Raw genomic sequence first — 21325 nt, 5'->3', positions numbered from 1 at the left:
ATGTGGTTAGTAGTGGACCTGGCGCGGCAGTCATGGGTCATAAACGTGAGCAGCAGCGGACTCCGGACGCAGCCCTTGGGAGAGCCGGTGCTCAGGGAGATGGCACTGGAGGTGTTGTTGCCCACTCTCAAAGACTGGGGTCTGTCTGTGAGGAAGCCTTATTGTGGGTTTCCTGGACATAAATGTTATCTACATGAGAGACTCCCTCTGCCAAGTACGTTTTTTTTTGAGTCGTCAGCTTGAAGCGTCCCTCTGTCTCGGAGTCTGTTGTCGTCATGTGACATGAGTGCATGTCTGTTATGATTTTGCTTCCTGGTTTGGATGTCCCGCCTTATCTTGCCTCTGATTGGCCAGTTCGCAATGATTCGCCCTTACCTTAGCTATTTGTGACTCATCATACGAACATCAACCAATCATCATGGATTTTCTTCGTATACATGGATGTTCTCATTCATCCAGGTCATTGTAATTGTTCCTTATTTTGTTGGGGCCTGGATTCACAGTTTAATCGCTCTCTTTGTATGTTGTAGCTTTGGTGAAAGCTACCTCGCTACATGGGTTTAAAATAGCTAAACTACAGGAATCGTTCAAAAAGTAGTGAGGCTTCCGTCAAACTACTGGGAAATGTAGTTAAGCTACATGTACTTTGTTACTGCCCATCACTGGTGACATCACTGACTCTAATACCGTCTTGCATGAGGAACTAACTTATCAGAACAAACGTGTTGTGATTGTCAAAAATCTCTAAAAAGACAAACAATAACAGTCACTAATTGCTGAACTTTACAATTATTGACTACCAACGGAAGCTCTCTTCCGGACGTGGAAGAGCGCTATGAACAAGGGGATTCACTGGCTATGATGGTGATTTTGAACAAACGAGGAAGGAGAGCTCAGTAAACAACTACATAAGCATAAAAATAAAAAGGAGCTAGTTCCAGGCCAAGGATTATGTAACCTTCCTAACGTGGCGTGTGATCCCTGGCCTGAGATGAGCTGTTGCCACAGAGGGTTCTAGACATAAGTGGTCTAAGTCAGCGACACAGTGCTGAGGGTCAGCTCATATTTGATCTGTTTGGGATAAAACTCTCCATAGAGTCCAGGCATGTGACAAAAGTCTTACTTTTCTCTAATGCAGTTTGCCATCCTGCAACTGACACTAATGTGCATGCTGTTCAAACACGCCGCAGTACTATTCTTAAATAAAAGTACAGTACAGATTCAACTGATTGATTGATTGATTGATTGAACCTGTTGGGAGCACATTCCACATTGATGTGGCATAGAAAGAGAATGAGTTAAGACCTTTGTTAGATCAGAATCTGGGTTTAACGTGGTTAGTGGAGCTCCCCCTGGTGTTGTGGTTATGGCGGTCATTTACATTAAGGAAGTAGTTTGACATGTACTTCGGTATCAGGGAGGTGTAGCGGATTTTATAGACCAGGCTCAGTGCAAGTTGTTTTACTATGTCCTCCACCCTGAGCCAGCCCACTTTGGAGAAGTGGGTAGGAGTGAGGTGGGATCTGGGGTGGAGGTCTAGAAGTAATCTGACTAGCTTGTTCTGGGATGTTTGGAGTTTAGATTTGAGGGTTTTGGAGGTGCTAGGGTACCAGGAGGTGCATGCGTAATCGAAAAAGGGTTGAATGAGAGTTCCCACTAGAATCCTCATGGTACTTTTGTTTACCAGAGAGGAGATTCTATAGAGAAATGTCATTCGTTGGTTGACCTTTTTGATTACCTTGGTTGCCATTTCATCCTAGGAAAGATTAGCCTCTAGAATGGAACCGACTTACAAAGAAGTCAGTTGAAGTCAAATAAATAAATAAAACTTAAATACAGAAAAGTGTGTACATGTGATGCATTACTTATCACCTCTGACAATGACCCGTCCAACATGTGGCAAGGAGTACAGATTCTGTAGACCATTATCCCATCCACCTCGAGAATTGGGAGATGGACATGAAAGTGAACCACTTAACACAGACTGTTAAAAGAAGGGGTGTCTCGTTCCCATTTTGATGTTGCATATTAATCCAATACTAGTGAAAAAAAAAACGGTATTGAACTTTATCGGACTGCGTCTGAAATCCAATACCTGCAGTCCATTTCAGCAGTGCCCGGATCCGGTATAATACTCGTATATTGAAGCACATCAAGCGGTGCGGCTTCATCGCTTACCAAAGTCGTATTAAAACATTTTGATGGATCTTTGAGCGCCGTGTGTAATGTTCTATATTTCCAATGGAACATGTAACATGTTGGTGTTGTTTACTTGAGTCATATTGCCAACATATTGCAGTCTACACGTGGCTCGTATGTTTGACTGCCATCTACTGGTCACACTTACTACACCATGTACCAAATAAAACTGCTTCGAGGTCGGTAAGCATAACCAGAATTATTCCGTACATTATTTATTTATTTATTTATTATTGGGTCCTGTCCAGCTTCTCAGGAAAATCATATAGTTGATGTATGCCCATATCGGCTGTTCAGATTTACTTTACAAAAGAGAAGTTTGGGATACTTCTCTTGTTGCCTTATTTGTATTTGACTTTATTCAATGTATTTATATTATCGTTTGGTGCAGGAGGGGATAGAAAGAGAAGAAAAGTAAGACAGAGGGGGGAATTGTGGGGACAAGAGGGCGATAATGCAAAGAGACAAAAACAACAACAGTAAACACAACAATAACAACAACAACAGAACAACATCAGCAAATATGATATATACAAGTATGATAGTAAACGTGATAGCAAAGAAGCAGTTAGTGAAATAAAAAATAATACAGAAATGACAATGAGCATTTTTACACTACAAATGGAGCAATACAAAAACCAATAGAAATAGCACTACTGATAATGAATAATAACAATAATTTACCTCTATCATTAACAATACAGTTGTTCAAATGCAACAATACATATATGTAATAACTAGAGATGCAAAAGAAAGCAGATAAATGGAGGGGAAGAAAGAGAAGCCAGCTATATTAACCTTGTAGATTGTTATTGTAACACTAGGTTTAGCTTTGTCAGTGTGCCATGTGTTATCCAGTTTACTCTAGGGCAACAACGTTTGATGAAACGTGATTATATGCATGAGTGTATGTATGTATATGTACTTGTATATGTACAGTATGTGTATGTTTGTACAGTGAATGTATATGTACAGTATGTTTATATGTATGTTTGTACAGTGAAAGTATATGTACAGTATGTATAAATGTATGTTTGTAAAGTGAATGTATATGTACATGTATGTGTATATGTGTCATGACGTGGACTGTGGGACGGTTTGTTTTCCCGGAATGCAAAGGAATTGGATCGGACATGGGATGAAGGTTAATACATAATTTAATTTTACACTAACAAAAGAACAAACAAAAGGCGCGCACAAGGCGGAGAACAAACGTGGCTATGAAAACAATACTGACACATGGACAGGAACTATGGACATAAAACAAAACTCGCTAACTGTGATATGGAAAAACAAAACTTACCTGGCATGGCATGAAGCATAAACTATGGTAGCAAGCGTAGCATGGGTAACAGAGTTAGTAGACGTAACCGAGGTAGCAAGGGTAATGTCGCCAGGCCGACCAACAGAAAGTGACAGGCTTAAATAATAGTGACATCATTGGCAACAGGTGCGTGAGTGCAAACGTGAAACTAATGGTAGTCATGGTAACAAAAACAATGGAGCGTAAACAGAAACTAAGAGTCCAAAAACCAAACAGAACCTAACCAAACAAAAACATGATCAACAGACATGACAATATGTTTGTTTGTACAGTGAATGTATATGTGCATGTATGTGTATATGTATGTTTGTACAGTGAATTTATATGTACATGTATGTGTTTGTACAGTGAATGTATATGTGCATGTATGTGTATATGTATGTTTGTACAGTGAATATATATGTACATGTATGTGTATATGTATGTTTGTACAGTGAATATATATGTACATGTATGTGTATATGTATGTTTGTACAGTGAATGTGCGTGATGTATGAACTTTGAGTGTGTAGGTATGTACTGTTTTGTGTATGTATGTTGGAGCGTGGGTACCTATGTATGTATGCACGTATGAATAATGGTGTGTATGTGAGTATATATGTGTATTTGTATGTACAATATATTTGACTCCTAGTGTGTGCGGGAGCCAGAGTACGGAGTCCGTACATTAGGCGCACCTGGTTATAAGGCGCACTGTCGAGTTTTGAGAAAAATAATAATTTTAAGTGCGCCTTAGTCTGGAAAATACGGTACTCTCTTTAGATACATTTATCCCGTAGTTCCACGTACACAGCTGTAACTCTTCAAGAAGATGATCACAGTGACCTGGTAACCACGGTAACTGGCTCCACCCTTTTCCTTTTTAGACAACGTTAGGTATGTTCAGCATAAGTGTGACCCCTGAGCAACAAATGGCGGGCTGTTCCAGAAATATAGGTATTCGTGTTTGGTTCTATTCAAGGAGATAACTATGCTTCTGAGAAATTAGTCACAACAATGTAGGTACTTATTATCCCATGTCAATTTGTGTCCACTGATTCACTGAGTTGTGTAATTATGAGCACTTAGGACAGAAAAAGAGACGTTGCCGACTGACGATGGCTGTCATGCTGTTGCTTCCTGCTGACAGGATATCGTGACTACAAACTAAACTGCGATACAAGCTACTGACAAATATAAAAGTAAAACCACATGTTCACATGGCAACGATGATGACGTGTTTAGGGATGGTACCTTTCACATTTGTACCAATTCCCGGTACCTGGAGTCGATACCAGTATTCAACGGCAGTCCTTTTGCATGTGTTCATGTGTCAATAAATAATAATTGATATATATATATATATATATATATATATATATTTTTTTTACATTTAAGACTGAAGTGATTATCATACTTGCCAACCTTGGGGGGGAAGAGTATATTTATAGCTAGAATTCACTGAAATTCAAGTATTTATATATATATATATATATATATATATATATATATATATATATATATATATATATATATATATGTATGTATATATGTATATATGTATGTATATATGTATATACGTATGTATATATATATATATATGTATATATATATATGTATATATCTATATATATGTATATATATATATATATACATATATATATATATATATATATATGTATATATATATGTATATATATATATATGTATATATATATTTATACATATATATATATATATATATATATATATGTATATATATATACATATATATGTATATATATATATACATATATGTATATGTATATGTATATATATATGTATATACATATATGTATATATACATATATGTATATATATATATATATATATATATATATATATATATATATATATATATATATATATAAGAAATACTTGAATTTCAGTGTTCATTTATTTACACATATACACACACATTACACTCCTCTACTCATTGTTGTATTTGAAAGTGCAATGCTTTGCTGCCAGTGGCACAGCCTTTGAAGGAGCATAGGTATGGGCAGCATCTGTGAAATTTAATTTGCAGGAGAGGAGTAAGTTTAGGGTTGAATTGTCCATCCTCGTTCTATTCTCTGTCACTCGTCGTCGCCATGACTGTCTCTTCTTCGTTCTTCTGCTTCGTCTCCTTCTTCTTGTGTGCGCAGTTGTGCACTCTCCAAAAGCCATAGTTGTTATGATGGGCACGCTGTTTATATGAAGAAAAAGCGGACGTGATGACAGGATGTCCTCACTCAGGTCCGTATGGACCTGGAGGGGGGCGTGCTTGTTGTCCGGCTGGAAATCGGGAGAAATTCAGGAAAATGGTTGTCCCGGGAGATTTTCGGGAGAGGCACAGAAATTCGGGAGTCTCCCGGAAAATTCGGGAGGGTTGGCTAGTATGCTGATTATGATAACTGTGCCATCCAGTTGTTATATCTTGCTTTCTTACACTTTTGGGTGGCAATTGCAATTTTTTTTGCCGTAGTCTTTGCATGCAATTCCAAGACATTAGTTGGCTGAAATGTATACTCTATGAAGCACTGCACAGTACACAGAGAACAGTTTTTCAGAACATTGAAAGTGTCGGGATTTAGGGGTGTCCCAAACTTTTTCCACTTCATATTGGATATTGGAGCCTTGAGTATTGTACAATATTGATATTAATCCAATACGATATCAGCAGGAATTACATTACATACTTGTATTAGTTTGTAGTGTAAATTGTTTGAAAAGGCTTGATTAAGTCAAATTACTCAAAGAACAATGTTCGGTATTAATAAATACTAACCTTACGACAGTCTTGTGCTGTCTTTAAATTGAAGTGGAGTGGTAATATATATATTTTTGGCATAATAATTAAAGTTAAACCTGCTCAGTGGCTTTGTGGTTACAGTGTCCGCCCTTATATCGGTAAGTTGTGAGTTCAAACCCCGGTCGGGTTATACCGAAGACTATAAAAATGGAACCCATTACCATTACGCCAACGAGGAATCGTCGAACAAAAAGCTTAATTAGTTTTTAGCGAGCCTCAGACTGGAACTGCAGTTCCAGGAGAAATAGTATGAGCCTGATCACTGATTCTGCTGTCTTCTCGGACCACTGTCCTTAAATACCTTTTACACGAAGACAGTTACTGGGTGCGGTATAGCTTGGTTGGTAGAGCAGCCGTGCCAGCAACTTGAGGGTTCCAGGTTCGATCCCCGCTTCCGCCATCCTAGTCACTGCCGTTGTGTCCTTGGGCAAGACATTTCACCCACTTGCTCTCAGTGCCACCCACACTTGTTTAAATGTAACTTAGATATTGGGTTTCACTATGTAAAAGCGTTTTGAGTCACTAGAGAAAAGTGCTATATAAATATAATTCACTTCACAAATATAATTCACACTACTCTACACCTACTCAGTGGCCTAGTGGTTAGAGTGTCCGCCCTGAGGTCGGTAAGTCGTGAGTTCAAACCCCGGCCGAGACTATAAAAATGGGACCCATTGCCTCCCTGCTTGGCACTCAGCATTAAGGGTTGGAGTTGGGGGCTAAATCACCAACAGGATACCCGTGCGCGGCCACCGCTGCTGCTCACTGCTCCCCTCACCTCTCAGGGGGTAGAACAAGGGGATGGGTAAAAATGCAGAGGGTAATTTCACCACATCTGGTTTGTGTGTGACTATCAGTTGCACTTTGACTTTAACTTTGAGCTAATGATGCGAACACATTTGTTACTGGATACTTTCTAATACGCTTGTGCCTTGGAGACTTTGTATGTGTAAGTAATATGCAAGTATTGACAAATGTGCTCTTTTACCCTGGAATATTGTTCAATTAAATACAAACCCTGTTTCCATATGAGTTGGGAAATTGTGTTAGATGTAAATATAAACGGAATACAATGATTTGCAAATCCTTTTCAACCCATATTCAATTGAATATGCTACAAAGACAACATATTTGATGTTCAAACTGATAAAAAAATTTTTTTTGCAAATAATCATTAACTTTAGAATTTGATGCCAGCGACACGTGACAAAGAAGTTGGGAAAGGTGGCAATAAATACTGATAAAGTTGAGGAATGCTCATCAAACACTTATTTGGAACATCCCACAGGTGAACAGGCAAATTGGGAACAGGTGGGTGCCATGATTGGGTATAAAAGTAAATTCCATGAAATGCTCAGTCATTCACAAACAAGGATGGGGCGAGGGTCACCACTTTGTCAACAAATGCGTGAGCAAATTGTTTAACAGTTTAACAACAACCTTTCTCAACCAGCTATTGCAAGGAATTTAGGGATTTCATCATCTACGGTCTGTAATATCATCAAAGGGTTCAGAGAATCTGGAGAAATCACTGCATGTAAGCAGCTAAGCCCGGGACCTTCGATCCCTCAGGCTGTACTGCATCAACAAGCGACATCAGTGTGTAAAGGATATCACCACATGGGCTTAGGAACACTTCAAAAACCCACTGTCAGTAACTACAGTTGGTCGCTACATCTGTAAGGGCAAGTAAAACTCTCCTATGCAAGGCGAAAACCGTTTATCAACAACACCCAGAAACGCCGTCGGCTTCGCTGGGCCTGAGCCCATCTCAGATGGACTGATACAAAGTGGAAAAGTGTTCTGTGGTCTGACAAGTCCACATTTCAAATTGTTTTTGGAAACTGTGGACGTCGTGTCCTCCGGACCAAAGAGGAAAAGAACCATCCGGATTGTTAAAGGCGCAAAGTTGAAAAGCCAGCATCTGTGATGGTATGGGGGTGTATTAGTGCCCAAGACATGGGTAACTTACACATCTGTGAAGGCGCCATTAATGCTGAAAGGTACATACAGGTTTTGGAGCAACATATGTTGCCATCCAAGCAACGTTACCATGGACGCCCCTGCTTATTTCAGCCAGACAATGTCAAACCACGTGTTACATCAACGTGGCTTCATAGTAAACGAGTGCGGGTACTAGACTGGCCTGCCTGTAGTCCAGACCTGTCTCCCATTGAAAATGTGTGGCGCATTATGAAGCCTAAAATACCACAACGGAGAGCCCCGGACTGTTGAACAACTTAAGCTGTACATCAAGCAAGAATGGGAAAGAATTCCACCTGAGAAGCTTAAAAAATGTGTCTCCTCAGTTCCCAAACGTTTACTGAGTGTTGTTAAAAGGAAAGGCCATGTAACACAGTGGTGAACATGCCCTTTCCCAACTACTTTGGCACGTGTTGCAGCCATGAAATTCTAAGTTAATTATTATTTACAAAAAAAAATAAAGTTTATGAGTTTGAACATCAAATATCTTGTCTTTGTAGTGCATTCAACTGAATATGGGTTGAAAAGGATTCGCAAATCATTGTATTCCGTTTATATTTATATCTAACACAATTTCCCAACTCATATGGAAACGGGGTTTGTACATGTATTACATGTGTCTAGCTTGTGTGCTTGGCTGTTGTGTACCTGCCACTTACCATGTTTACCTTGTGTAACTGACTTGACTAACATACAAGAAAATACCAACCTTGTGTCTGCATCGGAGGTCTTATAGACTGTTTACACTGCAGCCCGAATCTGATTTTTTTCGAGATCAGATTTTTTTTCCAGCTGACTGTTTACACTGCAAGTAAAATGTGATTGTAAACATACTCCAGTGTAAATGCGCACAGGCCCCCATGTGGCCTCGATGTCACTCGCATGCGCACTTCGACAAAGTGAAAACAAAGGAAGTTGACCGGGAGGAAGTCGCTACCACTACAAAATGAAATAAAAGTAAAAACGCCGTCAAAATGTGTTTTTTTTTCTTTCGTGGAAATACATTTAAGTAGTATTCATGTATGAATGGATGTATATAGTATAGGGTTGTACGGTATACCGGTGTTAGTATAGTACCACAATACTAATGAATCATATTCGGTACTATACCGCCTCTAAAAAGTACCGGTCCGATACTACTATGATTACATCGATATTTTTTGGCATCACAACATCTTTTTTTTTTTTAATATTATGTTTATAAACTCAGGAAATATGTCCCCGGACACCTGAGGACTTTGAATATGACCAATGTATGATCCTGTAACTACTTGGTATCGGATTGATTTAAAATGGCCTTTGAATCAGTCCATTTTAGATGAGCTCGGGCCCAGCAAAGCTGGCGGCATTTCTGGGTGTTGTTGATAAATGGCTTTCGATTTGCATAGTAGAGTTTTAACTTGCACTTACAGATGTTGCGACAAACTGTAGTTACTGACAGTGGTTTTCTGAAGTGTTCTTGAGCCCATGTGGTGATATCCTTTACACACTGGTGTCGCTTTTTTGATGCAGTACCAGCTGAGGGATCGAAGGTCCAGAATATCATTGCTACCGTGCAGTGATTTCTCCAGATTCTCTGAACTTTTTGATGATATTACGGACTGTAGATGGTGAAATCCCTAAATTCCTTGCAATAGCTGGTTGAGAAATGTTGTTCTTAAACTTTTCGACAATTTGCTTACGCATTTGTTCACAAAGTGGTGACCCTCGCCCCATCCTTGTTTGTGAATGACTGAGCATTTCATGGAAGCTGATTTTATCACCAATCATGGCACCCACCTGTTCCCAATTAGCCTCTTCATTTATGGGATGATCCAAATAAGTGTTTGATGAGCATTCCTCAACTTTCTCAGTCTCATGATTTCACCATCTACGGTCCGTAATATCATCAAAAGGTTCAGAGAATCTGGAGAAATCACCGCACGTAAGCAGCAAGGCTGAAAACCAACATTGAATGCCCGTGACCTTCGATCCCTCAGGCGGTACTGCATCAAAAACCGACATCAGTGTGTAAAGGATATCACCACATGGGCTCGGGAACACTTCAGAAAACCACTGTCAGTAACTACAGTTTGTCGTTGCAGCTGTAAGTGCAAGTGCAAAGCTCCAGACATTTATCAACAACACCCAGAAATGATCACCCGAGCTCATCTAAGATGGACTGATGCAAAGTAGGAAAGTGTTCTGTGGTCTGACGAGTCCACATTTCATGTTTTGGGTTTTGTACATACTAAAAACATGCATGCTAGGCTAAATTAGAGTCTTGAAACCAACCAAAGGTGTCTGACCCTAATGAGGAAAAATGGTGTCGAAAATAAATGACTGAATTAATGAGTGAATTCATTATTTTGTGCCTTCCAGGTGGCAGGCATTAGAGGCATGTTGATTGCCAACAAACGGCAAGACAACCAAGTGAAGACCTTCATCACCTACAACAAAGGCAGGGATTGGAGGCTCCTGCAAGCTCCTGCAACTGACCTGGATGGAACTGAAATCCACTGCATTCTGGTGAGACACTTCGACATTTTTACGTGTTGCTTCTCTTTATGTTTTGAATGATATTTTGATTGCCTTCACTAGGCACAAAATGCAAGCAGCAGGCTCTTTTTAATCAATTATTAACCATGACAAACCTGTTTCACAAACCCTTGTGGGATGCATCCGAGAAGAAACACTTAATGGTTGGTTATTAATTGTTTATTGTACCCTAGAGATGTCCGATAATGGCTTTTTTGCCGATGTCCGATATTCCGATATTGTCCAACTCTTAATTACCGATTCCGATATCAACCGATACAGATATATACAGTCGTGGATTTAACCCATTATTATGCCTAATTTTGTTGTGATGCCCCGCTGGATGCATTAGACAATGTAACAAGGTTTTCCAAAATAAATCAACTCAAGTTATGGGGGAAAAAAAATGCCAACATGGCACTGCCATATTTATTATTGAAGTCACAAAGTGCATTATTTTGTTTAACATGCCTCAAAACAGCAGCTTGGAATTTGGGACATGCTCTCCCTGAGAGAGAATGAGGAGGTTGAGGGGGGCGGGGGTAGAGGGGGTAGCGGGGGGTGTATATTGTAGCGTCCCGGAAGAGTTAGTGCTGCAAGGGGTTCTGGGTATTTGTTCTGTTGTGTTTATGTTGTGTTACGGTGCGGGTGTTCTCCCGAAATGTGTTTGTCATTCTTGTTTGGTGTGGGTTCACAGTGTGGCGCATATTTGTAACAGTGTTAAAGTTGTTTATACGGCCAGCCTCAGTGTGACCTGTATGGCTGTTGACCAAGTATGCATGGCAATCACTTGTGTGTGTGAAAAGCCGTAGATATTATGTGATAGCAGCTCGTGCAGAACTCTGCTGCTCGTCTGCTAACACAGACCCGCAGACGTGAGCACATCACCCCTATTTTAGCGTCCCTTCACTGGCTCCCTGTGCGTTACCGAATACATTTTAAACTCCTTTTATTTGTTTTTAAATGTCTAAACAACCTCGCGCCAACCTATCTCTCCGACCTCCTTCAGCCTTACTGCCCCACCCGATCCTTAAGATCAGCCGATCAGCTGCTGTTGACGGTCCCTGACACAAGGCTGAAGCTTAGAGGTGACAGAGCTTTCGCCGTTGCTGCTCCCAAGCTCTGGAACGACCTACCCCTGAGTGTTAGACAAGCCTCCTCTCTTCCTGTTTTTAAATCTCTCTTAAAAACATACTTTTATTCCATGGCTTTTAACACTGAGTGATATCCATCCTGCAATGGCGCCCCATAATACACCTGCTGTGATCCTGTTTTTATGTTTTTATGTTTTTATTAATTCTATTTTAATTATTTATTTTTTATCATGTTCTGTTTGTGTTGTGTTGTGTTTGCTCGGTACTCGTTTTATCTTTTAACCTGCTCATTGTACAGCACTTTGGCTACCCCTGTGGTAAATTTTAAATGTGCTTTATAAATAAAGTTGATTTGATTTGATTTGATTTGATTGGACCAGCACGCAAAGGCAGTGCCTTTAAGGTTTATTGGCGCTCTGTACTTCTCCCTACGTCCGTGTACCACTCACACGTTTTAAAAAGTCATCAATTTTACTTTTTGAAACCGATACCGATAATTTCCGATATTACATTTTAAAGCATTTATCGTCTGATAATATCGGACTGCCGATATTATCGGACATCTTTATTTTACACTATTTATAAAATCAGTCTACCGCTGGTGCGATACGACAAAATTTATTTGCGACCCAATACCGAGTAAAATTCAGGCTGGTATCACCGCTACCAATCCAATACCTATACTTTGTGCAAATATATCTAATGGACAGTTGTCAAACCCGCCACATCATTCTATGTGGCCCGCGAAAGCCTGGAATAAATGGGTTTCAATTAGAAATGTCAAATAATGGCTTTTTTTGCAGATATTCCGATATTGTCCAACTCTTAATTACCGATTCCGATATCTACCGATATATAGAGTCGTGGAATTAACACATTATTATGCCTAATTTTCTTGTGCTGCCCCGCTGGATGCATTAAACAATGTAACTTTACCATGAATTGATTAACGTGGACCCCGACTTAAACAAGTTGAAAAACTTATTGGGGTGTTACCATTTAGTGGTCAATTGTACGGAATATGTACTGTACTGTGCAATCTACTAATACACGTTTCAATCAATCAATCAAAATCAAGGTTTTCCAAAATAAGAGAACAAATTCAACTTTTAACTTTAACATGCCTCAAAACAGCAGCTTGGAATTTGGGACATGCACTCCCTGAGATAATCTTAATACCCACTACAACTTTGGGAAATACTATACTTTGACTTTTACTACGTGCATTATTTTTTTATTTGTTTTAAACATGCCTCAAAACAACAGCTACAAAAACAATGAAGGCACACCGCTTCAGTCCAGAGTATACTAGAGCATACCTGCCAACCTTGAGACCTCCGAATTCGGGAGATGGGCGGGGGGCGGGGTTGAGGTGGGGTTTGGTGGTAGCAAGGGGTGTATATTGTAGCATCCTGGAAGAGTTAGTGCTGCAAAGGATTCTGGGTATTTGTTCTGTTGTGTTTATGTTGTGTTACGGTGCGGATGTTCTCCCGAAATGTGTTTGTCATTCTTGTTTGGTGTGGGTTCACAGTGTGGCGCATATTTGTAACAGTGTTAAAGTTGTTTATACGGCCACTCTCAGTGTGACCTGTATGGCTGTTGACCAAGTATGGATTGCATTCACTATGCCGGCACGCTGTTTGTATGGAGGAAAAGCGGACGTGACGACAGGTTGAAGAGGATGCTAAAGGCAGTGACTTTAAGGCACGCCCCCAATAATGTTGTCCGGGTGGAAATCGGTGGTATGGTTGCCCCACGAGATTTTCGTGAGGGGCACTGAATTTCGGGAGTCTCCCGAGAAAATCGGGAGGTTGAAACGATACTGAGAATTTCCGATGGTTGATATACATTTCCGATATTACATTTTAAAGCATTTATCGGAAGACATTTCTAGTTTCAATAAAATACTTTTTTTTTTTCTTTTTTTACTAAATGCATAATTGTTTTCAATTTTGACAGAAAACAATGCATATTTTAAAATGTAATACTATCTGATCATGCCAAATATTTTATTATAAACTCTTTTCATCCCAGGAGCCGCATGGAGGAAAATCTATTTCCACGCGGGCCGGACTGGTAAAATCATGGCATGATAACTTCAAAATAAAAGACAACTTCAACGTTGTTTTCTTTGTTTTACTGTGGCCAAAAATAGAACAAGCACATTGTGAAAATGTACATAATACAAATCTTGGCAAAAACACCTCAAGTTAGTGGAAGACTCGGAGGAAAACATTGGTGCCGTTTCCAAAACACCATGAACTTTGCCATTGAATTTTAAGCACTTCCTGTTCAGCATTCCCATGTTGGCAGTTCATTAAAGACATGCTTGGAAAAGCAAGCCAGTGTTTCCTCAAACCGCCGCATGGGTGACATCCGCAACTGCCACAACACATTCATTTATCATCATTCAAACATCACAATTATAATTACAGATGTCCGATAATATCAGACTGCCGGTATTATCGGCCGATAAATGCTTTAAAATGTAATATAGGAAATTATCGGTATCGGTTTGAAAAACTAAAATTCATGACTTTTTAAAACGCCGCTGTACAGGAGTGGTACACAGACGTAGGGAGAAGTACAGAGCGCCTATAAACCTTAAAGGCACTGCCTTTGCATGCCGGTCCAATCACATAATATCTATGGCTTTTCACACACACAAGTGAATGTAAGCATACTTGGTCAACAGCCATACAGGTCAGACTGAGGGTGGCCGTGTAAACAACTTTAACACTGTTACAAATATGCGGCACACTGTGAACCCACACCAAACAAGAATGACAAACACATTTCGGGAGAACATCCGCACCGTAACTCAACATAAACACAACAGAACAAATACCCAGAACCCCTTGCAGCACTAACTCTTCTGGGACGCTAAAATATACACCCCCACCCCAACCCTGCCCACCTCAACCTCCTCATGCTCTCTCAGGGAGAGCATGTCCCAAATTCCAAGCTGCTGTTTTGAGGCATGTTAAAAAAAAAAAATGCATTTTGTGACTTCAATAATAAATATGGCTGTGCCATGTTGGCATTTTTTTTTCCATAACTTGAGTTGATTTATTTTGTAAAACATTGTTACATTGTTTAACGCATCACAACAAAATTAGGCATAATAATGTGTTAATTCCACGACTGTATGTATCGGTATCAGTTGATATCGGAATCGGTAATTAAGAGTTGGACAATATCGGAATATCGGATATTGGCAAAAAAAACCATTATCGGACATCTCTAATTATAATATAATCAAAACAATGATCAAAATGACACCATGATAGCTGAATTAAAGGTAGCATAACTACAAATTAACCAACGTGAACATGGTATATTTAAGCATAAAATATAACAGAACAAACAACAAATGTAGAAACATACATTTTTACAACGGAGTTCAGGGTGCACATCGTGCCGTCAACAAACTGCGAGCGCCACATGGAAATCTAACTTCAAAGATGATGGTCATGTTGACTTTGCATTTTACTCTTGTTATTTTATCTGTTGAGTGGATAATTTACAATTAAAAAAAAAAGGTATTATGCGTCGTTACAGCGTTAGTCCGTCGCCAGCCACAATCGACGCTGACTGGAGTAGCGGCAGCCAATCCGGACGGCGCTTAAAGTCAGTTAATACGTCATCTTTAAACACTGTTATGGAACACTGGAATTGCTGTTGCGACACCCAGTGGACACATTTAGAACAGCAATTTATTTCATTTAAAAAAAAAATTGCAGCTCATGTTATACTTAACAAACTCATCTTACGTTTGACACCCCTGTTATACACTGTATTGCAAAACTATTTTTCTGAGATGAAAACAAATAGTTAAATATCTGCTTGTCACCTTTATTTATGATTTTAAAGCAAGTTATACATACAAAAATCTAATAATCAAATGCATATGCATTTCGATTAATTAATTAATCACAGGTTATTACCCGCATGCATAATGTGAATTAATTTTAAAAAAGCGGCCCTTTCAAAGCAGCCATTACTGCGATGTGGCCCTCAATGGAAATGAGTTCTTCAAACAATATAAAATCACAGGGCGTAACATACGATGTTGATATGTCGTGTCTCCAAATAGCCGACAATAAAAGGATACACACGCCTCCTGTTTTATAAGACTGAGTGAGTCATTTCCAGTACTTTCCTTAATTAAACAAATGGCAGAGTGAATGACTGAGCACAGCACAGTGTACTACCTACTTACGTAGGCGTAAGAAAAAGTAGTTCCCACCAATCACGTTTCATTTAGACAAGCTCTCAATTATTAGGTACTCTACACCCTATGTGTCAAAGTCAATAATTAATTATCTATGGCCTAACCCTAACCTTAACCCTAACCCCAACCCCAACCCTAACCCTAACCCTCTAACCCTAACCCGGGATGATATTTGATTAGTAGTAGAACCAGCCCGCAGGCCACATCCGCCTGCTGCTCCGTCAGTGTTGGTGCTGGGAAATTACAAGTCATCAGTATTGGCGCTGGGAAATTTCAAGTCATAAAAATGGGGTCCCACCATAAATTTTTGGGGTCCCACTTTTTTGTAACTGTTTTGAAAACAAATGATAAATGCATGCATCATCCTGTTATAGCTCACATTCTATATTGTGTTTTGGGAAAAGGTTATCATAAACGTTACTTGATTCATAAATAAATAAATAAGACATTTTTGTTTTAATATTCAAGTTAAGTTAAAGTACCAATGATTGTCACACACACACTAGGTGTGACGAAATAATTCTCTGCATATGACCCATCACCCTTGATTACCCCCTGGGAGGTAAGGGGAGCAGTGATCAGCAGCAGTGACAGCGCCCGGGAATATTTTTTGGTGATTTAAACCCCAATTCCAACCCTTGATGCTGAGTGTCAAGCAGGGAGGTAATGGGTTCCATTTTTATAGTCTTTGGTATGACTCGGCCGGGGTTTGAACTCACGACCTACCGATCTCAGGGCGGACACTCTAACCACTAGGGTTGTACGGTATACTGCACTGTAAAAAAAAAAAAAAAAAGTTGAGAAAACGCACATTTTCAAGTGTTGCGTTTGGACCAGTTGTTCCTCCCAGGGAATTCAAGTTTCTGGTCGTCGCTCCCAAGCTCTTTACGACACTTAAAGCTGAGTAAAAGAACCACCAGAGACAGAATAGGTATTTTGTAATATATTTGCAAAGCTTTGCAAATATAAATGAGACCAGTCCAGCATAGAACATTCAATCGCGCAGCTAAGATGGTCTGCCCTCAAATATGGAAACCTTCTCTTCTATAAAGTCTCTCTCCCTCCCACCCTCGTTGTCTTGTCTTTCCAGCCCAAACACATGCCCATTGTCCTCCGCATCTGGACAGAAGAATAGATAAGAAGGAGTATCTCTCTTTCTTACATTCCATACCCAAGGTTAGCACACAGTATTTGCAGACAACCAAAAGACCACAATTGGAAGAAAAACACTAGCTGTTTTGTAATATGATGATGAAATTAAAGAAGTAACACTTAAATACGGATATATGTAAATATCTGCCTCCGACACAAGGCAACATGATGCAACACGATTTTTGCGTTTTCTCAAGTTTTGACTACTGCTGGCCAGACACTGTTTTGGTAGTTAAACATAGTGAAGCCTTATTTCTGAGTCCGACTAACTTGAAAACTATAATTAGTCCAACAATTGCAAATCGTATTTTTTACAGTGTACCAAAACAGTTGCCTTGAAAATGTGTGTTTTCTCAACTTCTTTTTTTTTTTTACAGTGTGGTATTAGTATACTACTAAAATACTTATTAATCATATTCGGTACTATACCACCTCTGAAAAGTACCGGTATCTAGTCGATACTACTATGATTACGTCAATATTTTTTGGCATCACAAGATCTTCTTTCGTTTTAAGAAAATGTATATTATGTGTATAAACTCAGGAAATATGTCCTTGGACACATGAGGACTTTGAATATGACCAATGTATGATCCTGTAACGACTTGGTATCGGATTGATACCCAAATTTGTGGTATCATCCAAAACTAATGTAAAGCATCCAAACAACAGAAGAATAAGTGATTAGTACATTTTAACAGAAGTGTAGATAGAACATGTTAAAAGAGAAACTAAGCAGATATTAACAGTAAGTGAACAAGTAGATTAATAATAGGGACGGCGTGGCGCAGTGGAAGAGTGGCCATGCGCGACCCGAGGGTCCCTGGTTCAATCCCCACCTAGTACCAACCTCGTCATGTCCGTTGTGTCCTGAGCAAGACACTTCACCCTTGCTCCTGATGGGTGCTGGTTAGCGCCTTGCATGGCAGCTCCCTCCATCAGTGTGTGAATGTGTGTGTGAATGGGTAAATGTGGAAGTAGTGTCAAAGCGCTTTGAGTACCTTGAAGGTAGAAAAGCGCTATACAAGTACAACCCATTTATCATTTATTTATTATTTAATAATTATTTTTTTACCACTTGTCCTTAATAATTTTGACAAAATAATAGAATGGAAAATGACACAATATGTCACTGCATATGTCAGCAGACTAAATTAGGAGCCTTTTTTTGCTTACTAATAAAAGACAAGTTGTCTTGTATGTTCACTATTTTATTTAAGGACAACATTGCAATTAGAATCAAATGTTTGATGTACCGTAAGATTTTTGTTCAAATAAAGCCAATAAAAAAAAAAAAAATTGTCGTTCCGTTTATTTAGAAAAGTATCGAAAAGTACCGAAAAGTATTGAAATAATTTTGGTACCGGTACCAATTTATTGGTATCGGGACAACACTAATGCATATATTAATGTATTCATTACAAATGAATTCATTCACTTTCTTCATTCCTTGTTATTATTGTAGGAGGGAGGTGACGGCAACTGACACTAGGGGGTTTATTCAAAGATGTATTATATATATAGACCATATATATAATAATAAACAATACTAATAAACTATAGAATGGTGTGTGTGACGAAATCCAAAATGGAATGGGTGACAGACTATGTGTAGTATTTAGCTGAGGTGTGTGTTAACAAATGTTGTCAAGAGACGAGGAAGTCCATACAAGTCCGAGTCCATTGCGGGGGAAGTCAAGGATCGAGGGAGGCAGTCAGAGTCCAGAGGGAGATCTAGGGAAAAGTGAGACGCACAGCTCACTTTCAAGGTGACGGAGGGTACTGCGGGGACGACACAAGAAAACATGCACTGAAAACACGGAGGGGCAAAACACAGAGAGAGCAGGATTACATCAAGCAGGACGTGGCTTACAGAAGACTATATTCCGGCGCCAGCATGCCAGGTTGTGCAGGCTTATGAAGGCAGCTTGATCATCACAGGCAGGTGCACTGATTGCCGGTGAATGTTTGCAGCTGGCGGCTACTGCAGGGCGGAGACGCGCGCGGCGCGTCCCTGAATGTGCGCGGCCGTGGGCGTGTCCCGAGGTGATACAATCAGAGCGCAAGGATGACATTCCTTTAAGGATCTAAACTTATCACTGCCGGAATTGTTTTTCTATATTTTTATTGTAATATTTTCAGAATGTGTTAGTTCTATTTTTGGCCAAAGTAAGACAAAGAAAACAATCTGAAGTTGTCTTTATTTTTTTAGTTTTAATGCCATGATTTTAATTGTCCGACCCGCGTGTGCACGCATTTTCCTCCATGCGGCCCCTAGCCATACTTGCTAACCTTGAGACCTCCGATTTCGGGAGGTGGGTGTGTGCATGGGGGGGGGGGGGGGGGGGCGTGGTTAAGAGCGTAGGAGTATATTTACAGCTTGAATTCACCAAGTCAAGTATTTCATATATATATATAAAAACTACTTGACTTTCAGTGAATTCTAGCTATATATCCCAGCGCGGTAACAACACACAACAACAGCGGTCACGTTTTCGTCTACCGTAAAGCAGTTCGTCTGCCGTAAACAGCAATGTTGTGACACTCTTAAACAGGACAATACTGCCATCTACTGTACATGCATATGTGACAATAACATCTACGGCTTTTAGATAGTGCAGTGCACAACTGCGCACACAACAAGGAGGAGTATTTCTCTTATTTATATATATATATATATATATATATATATATATATATATATATATATAAATAAATAAATAAGAGAAATACTTGAATTTCAGTGTTCATTCATTTACACATATACACACACATAACACTCATCTACTCATTGTTGAGTTAAGGGTTGAATTGTCCATCCTTGTTCTATTCTCTGTCACTATTTTTCTAACCATGCTGAACACCCTCTCTGATGATGCATTCTGCTTCGTCTCCTTGTTGTGTGCGCAGTTGTGCACTGCACTATCTCAAAAGCTGTAGATGTTATTGTCACATATGCATGTACAGTAGATGGCAGTATTGTCCCGTTTAAGAGTGTCACAACATTGCTGTTTACGGCAGACGAACTGCTTTACGGTAGACGAAAACGTGACTGCTGTTGTGTGTTGTTACCGCGCTGGGAGGACGTTAATGAAACTGCCGAACAATAAACCTACATAAGAAGCCAAGAACTCGCCCTTGATCATTCTACAGTTATAACGTGATTGGGTGGGCATGCTGTTTATATTGTGGGAAAGCGGACGTGAAAACAGGCTGTCGACATATCATTCAGGTCCGCGTGGAGCTGGAGGGGGCTTGGCCTCCAACTCCGCCTGAATTTCGGGAGATTTTCGGGAGAAAATTTGTCCTGGGAGGTTTTCGGGAGAGGCGCTGAATTTCGGGAGTCTCCCGGACAATCCGGGAGGGTTGGCAAGTATGCCCTGAGTTAAAATGAGTTTGACACCCCTGCATGGTCCATTGGATTGGCAGACCGGGGTGGTGTTCTAACTATCGTGGGATCACACTCCTCAGCCTTCCCGGTAAGGTCTATTCAGGTGTGCTGGAGAGGAGGCTACGCCGGATAGTCGAACCTCGGATTCAGGAGGAACAGTGTGGTTTTCGTCCTGGTCGTGGAACTGTGGACCAGCTCTATACTCTCGGCAGGGTCCTTGAGGGTGCATGAGAGTTTGCCCAGCCAGTCTACATGTGCTTTGTGGACTTGGAGAAGAAATTCGACCATGTCCCTCGGGAAGTCTTGTGGGGAGTGCTCAGAGAGTATGGGGTATCGGACTGTCTGATTTTGGCGGTCCGCTCCCTTTATGATCTGTATCAGAGCTTGGTCGGCATTGCCGGCAGTAAGTCGGACACGTTTCCAGTGAGGGTTGGACTCCGCCAAGGCTGCCCTTTGTCACCGATTCTGTTCATAACTTTTATGGACAGAATTTCTAGGCGCAGTCAAGGCGTTGAGGGGATCCGGTTTGGTGGCTGCAGGATTAGGTCTCTGCTTTTTGCAGATGATGTGGTCCTGATGGCTTCATCTGGCCAGGATCTTCAGCTCTCGCTGGATCGGT

General features: G+C 40.0%; 1 protein-coding gene across 2 annotated transcripts in view; it reads left to right on the top strand.

Moving 5' to 3' along the window:
• sorcs3a (sortilin related VPS10 domain containing receptor 3a) overlaps positions 1-21325 on the top strand; it is an 850680-nt gene that overhangs the window by 638199 nt on the left and 191156 nt on the right. For both annotated transcript variants that reach the window (XM_061977170.2, XM_061977173.2), the window contains exon 10: positions 10680-10826. In XM_061977170.2, coding sequence (XP_061833154.2) covers positions 10680-10826 — 147 coding nt within the window. The remainder of the gene's footprint in view (positions 1-10679; positions 10827-21325) is intronic.

This window comes from Nerophis lumbriciformis, linkage group LG16 (assembly GCF_033978685.3).
Source record: "Nerophis lumbriciformis linkage group LG16, RoL_Nlum_v2.1, whole genome shotgun sequence".
NCBI classification, from domain to species: Eukaryota; Metazoa; Chordata; class Actinopteri; order Syngnathiformes; family Syngnathidae; genus Nerophis; species Nerophis lumbriciformis.
Note: the sequence above shows the minus strand (reverse complement) of the source record. Positions and strands in the feature narration are given on the sequence as shown.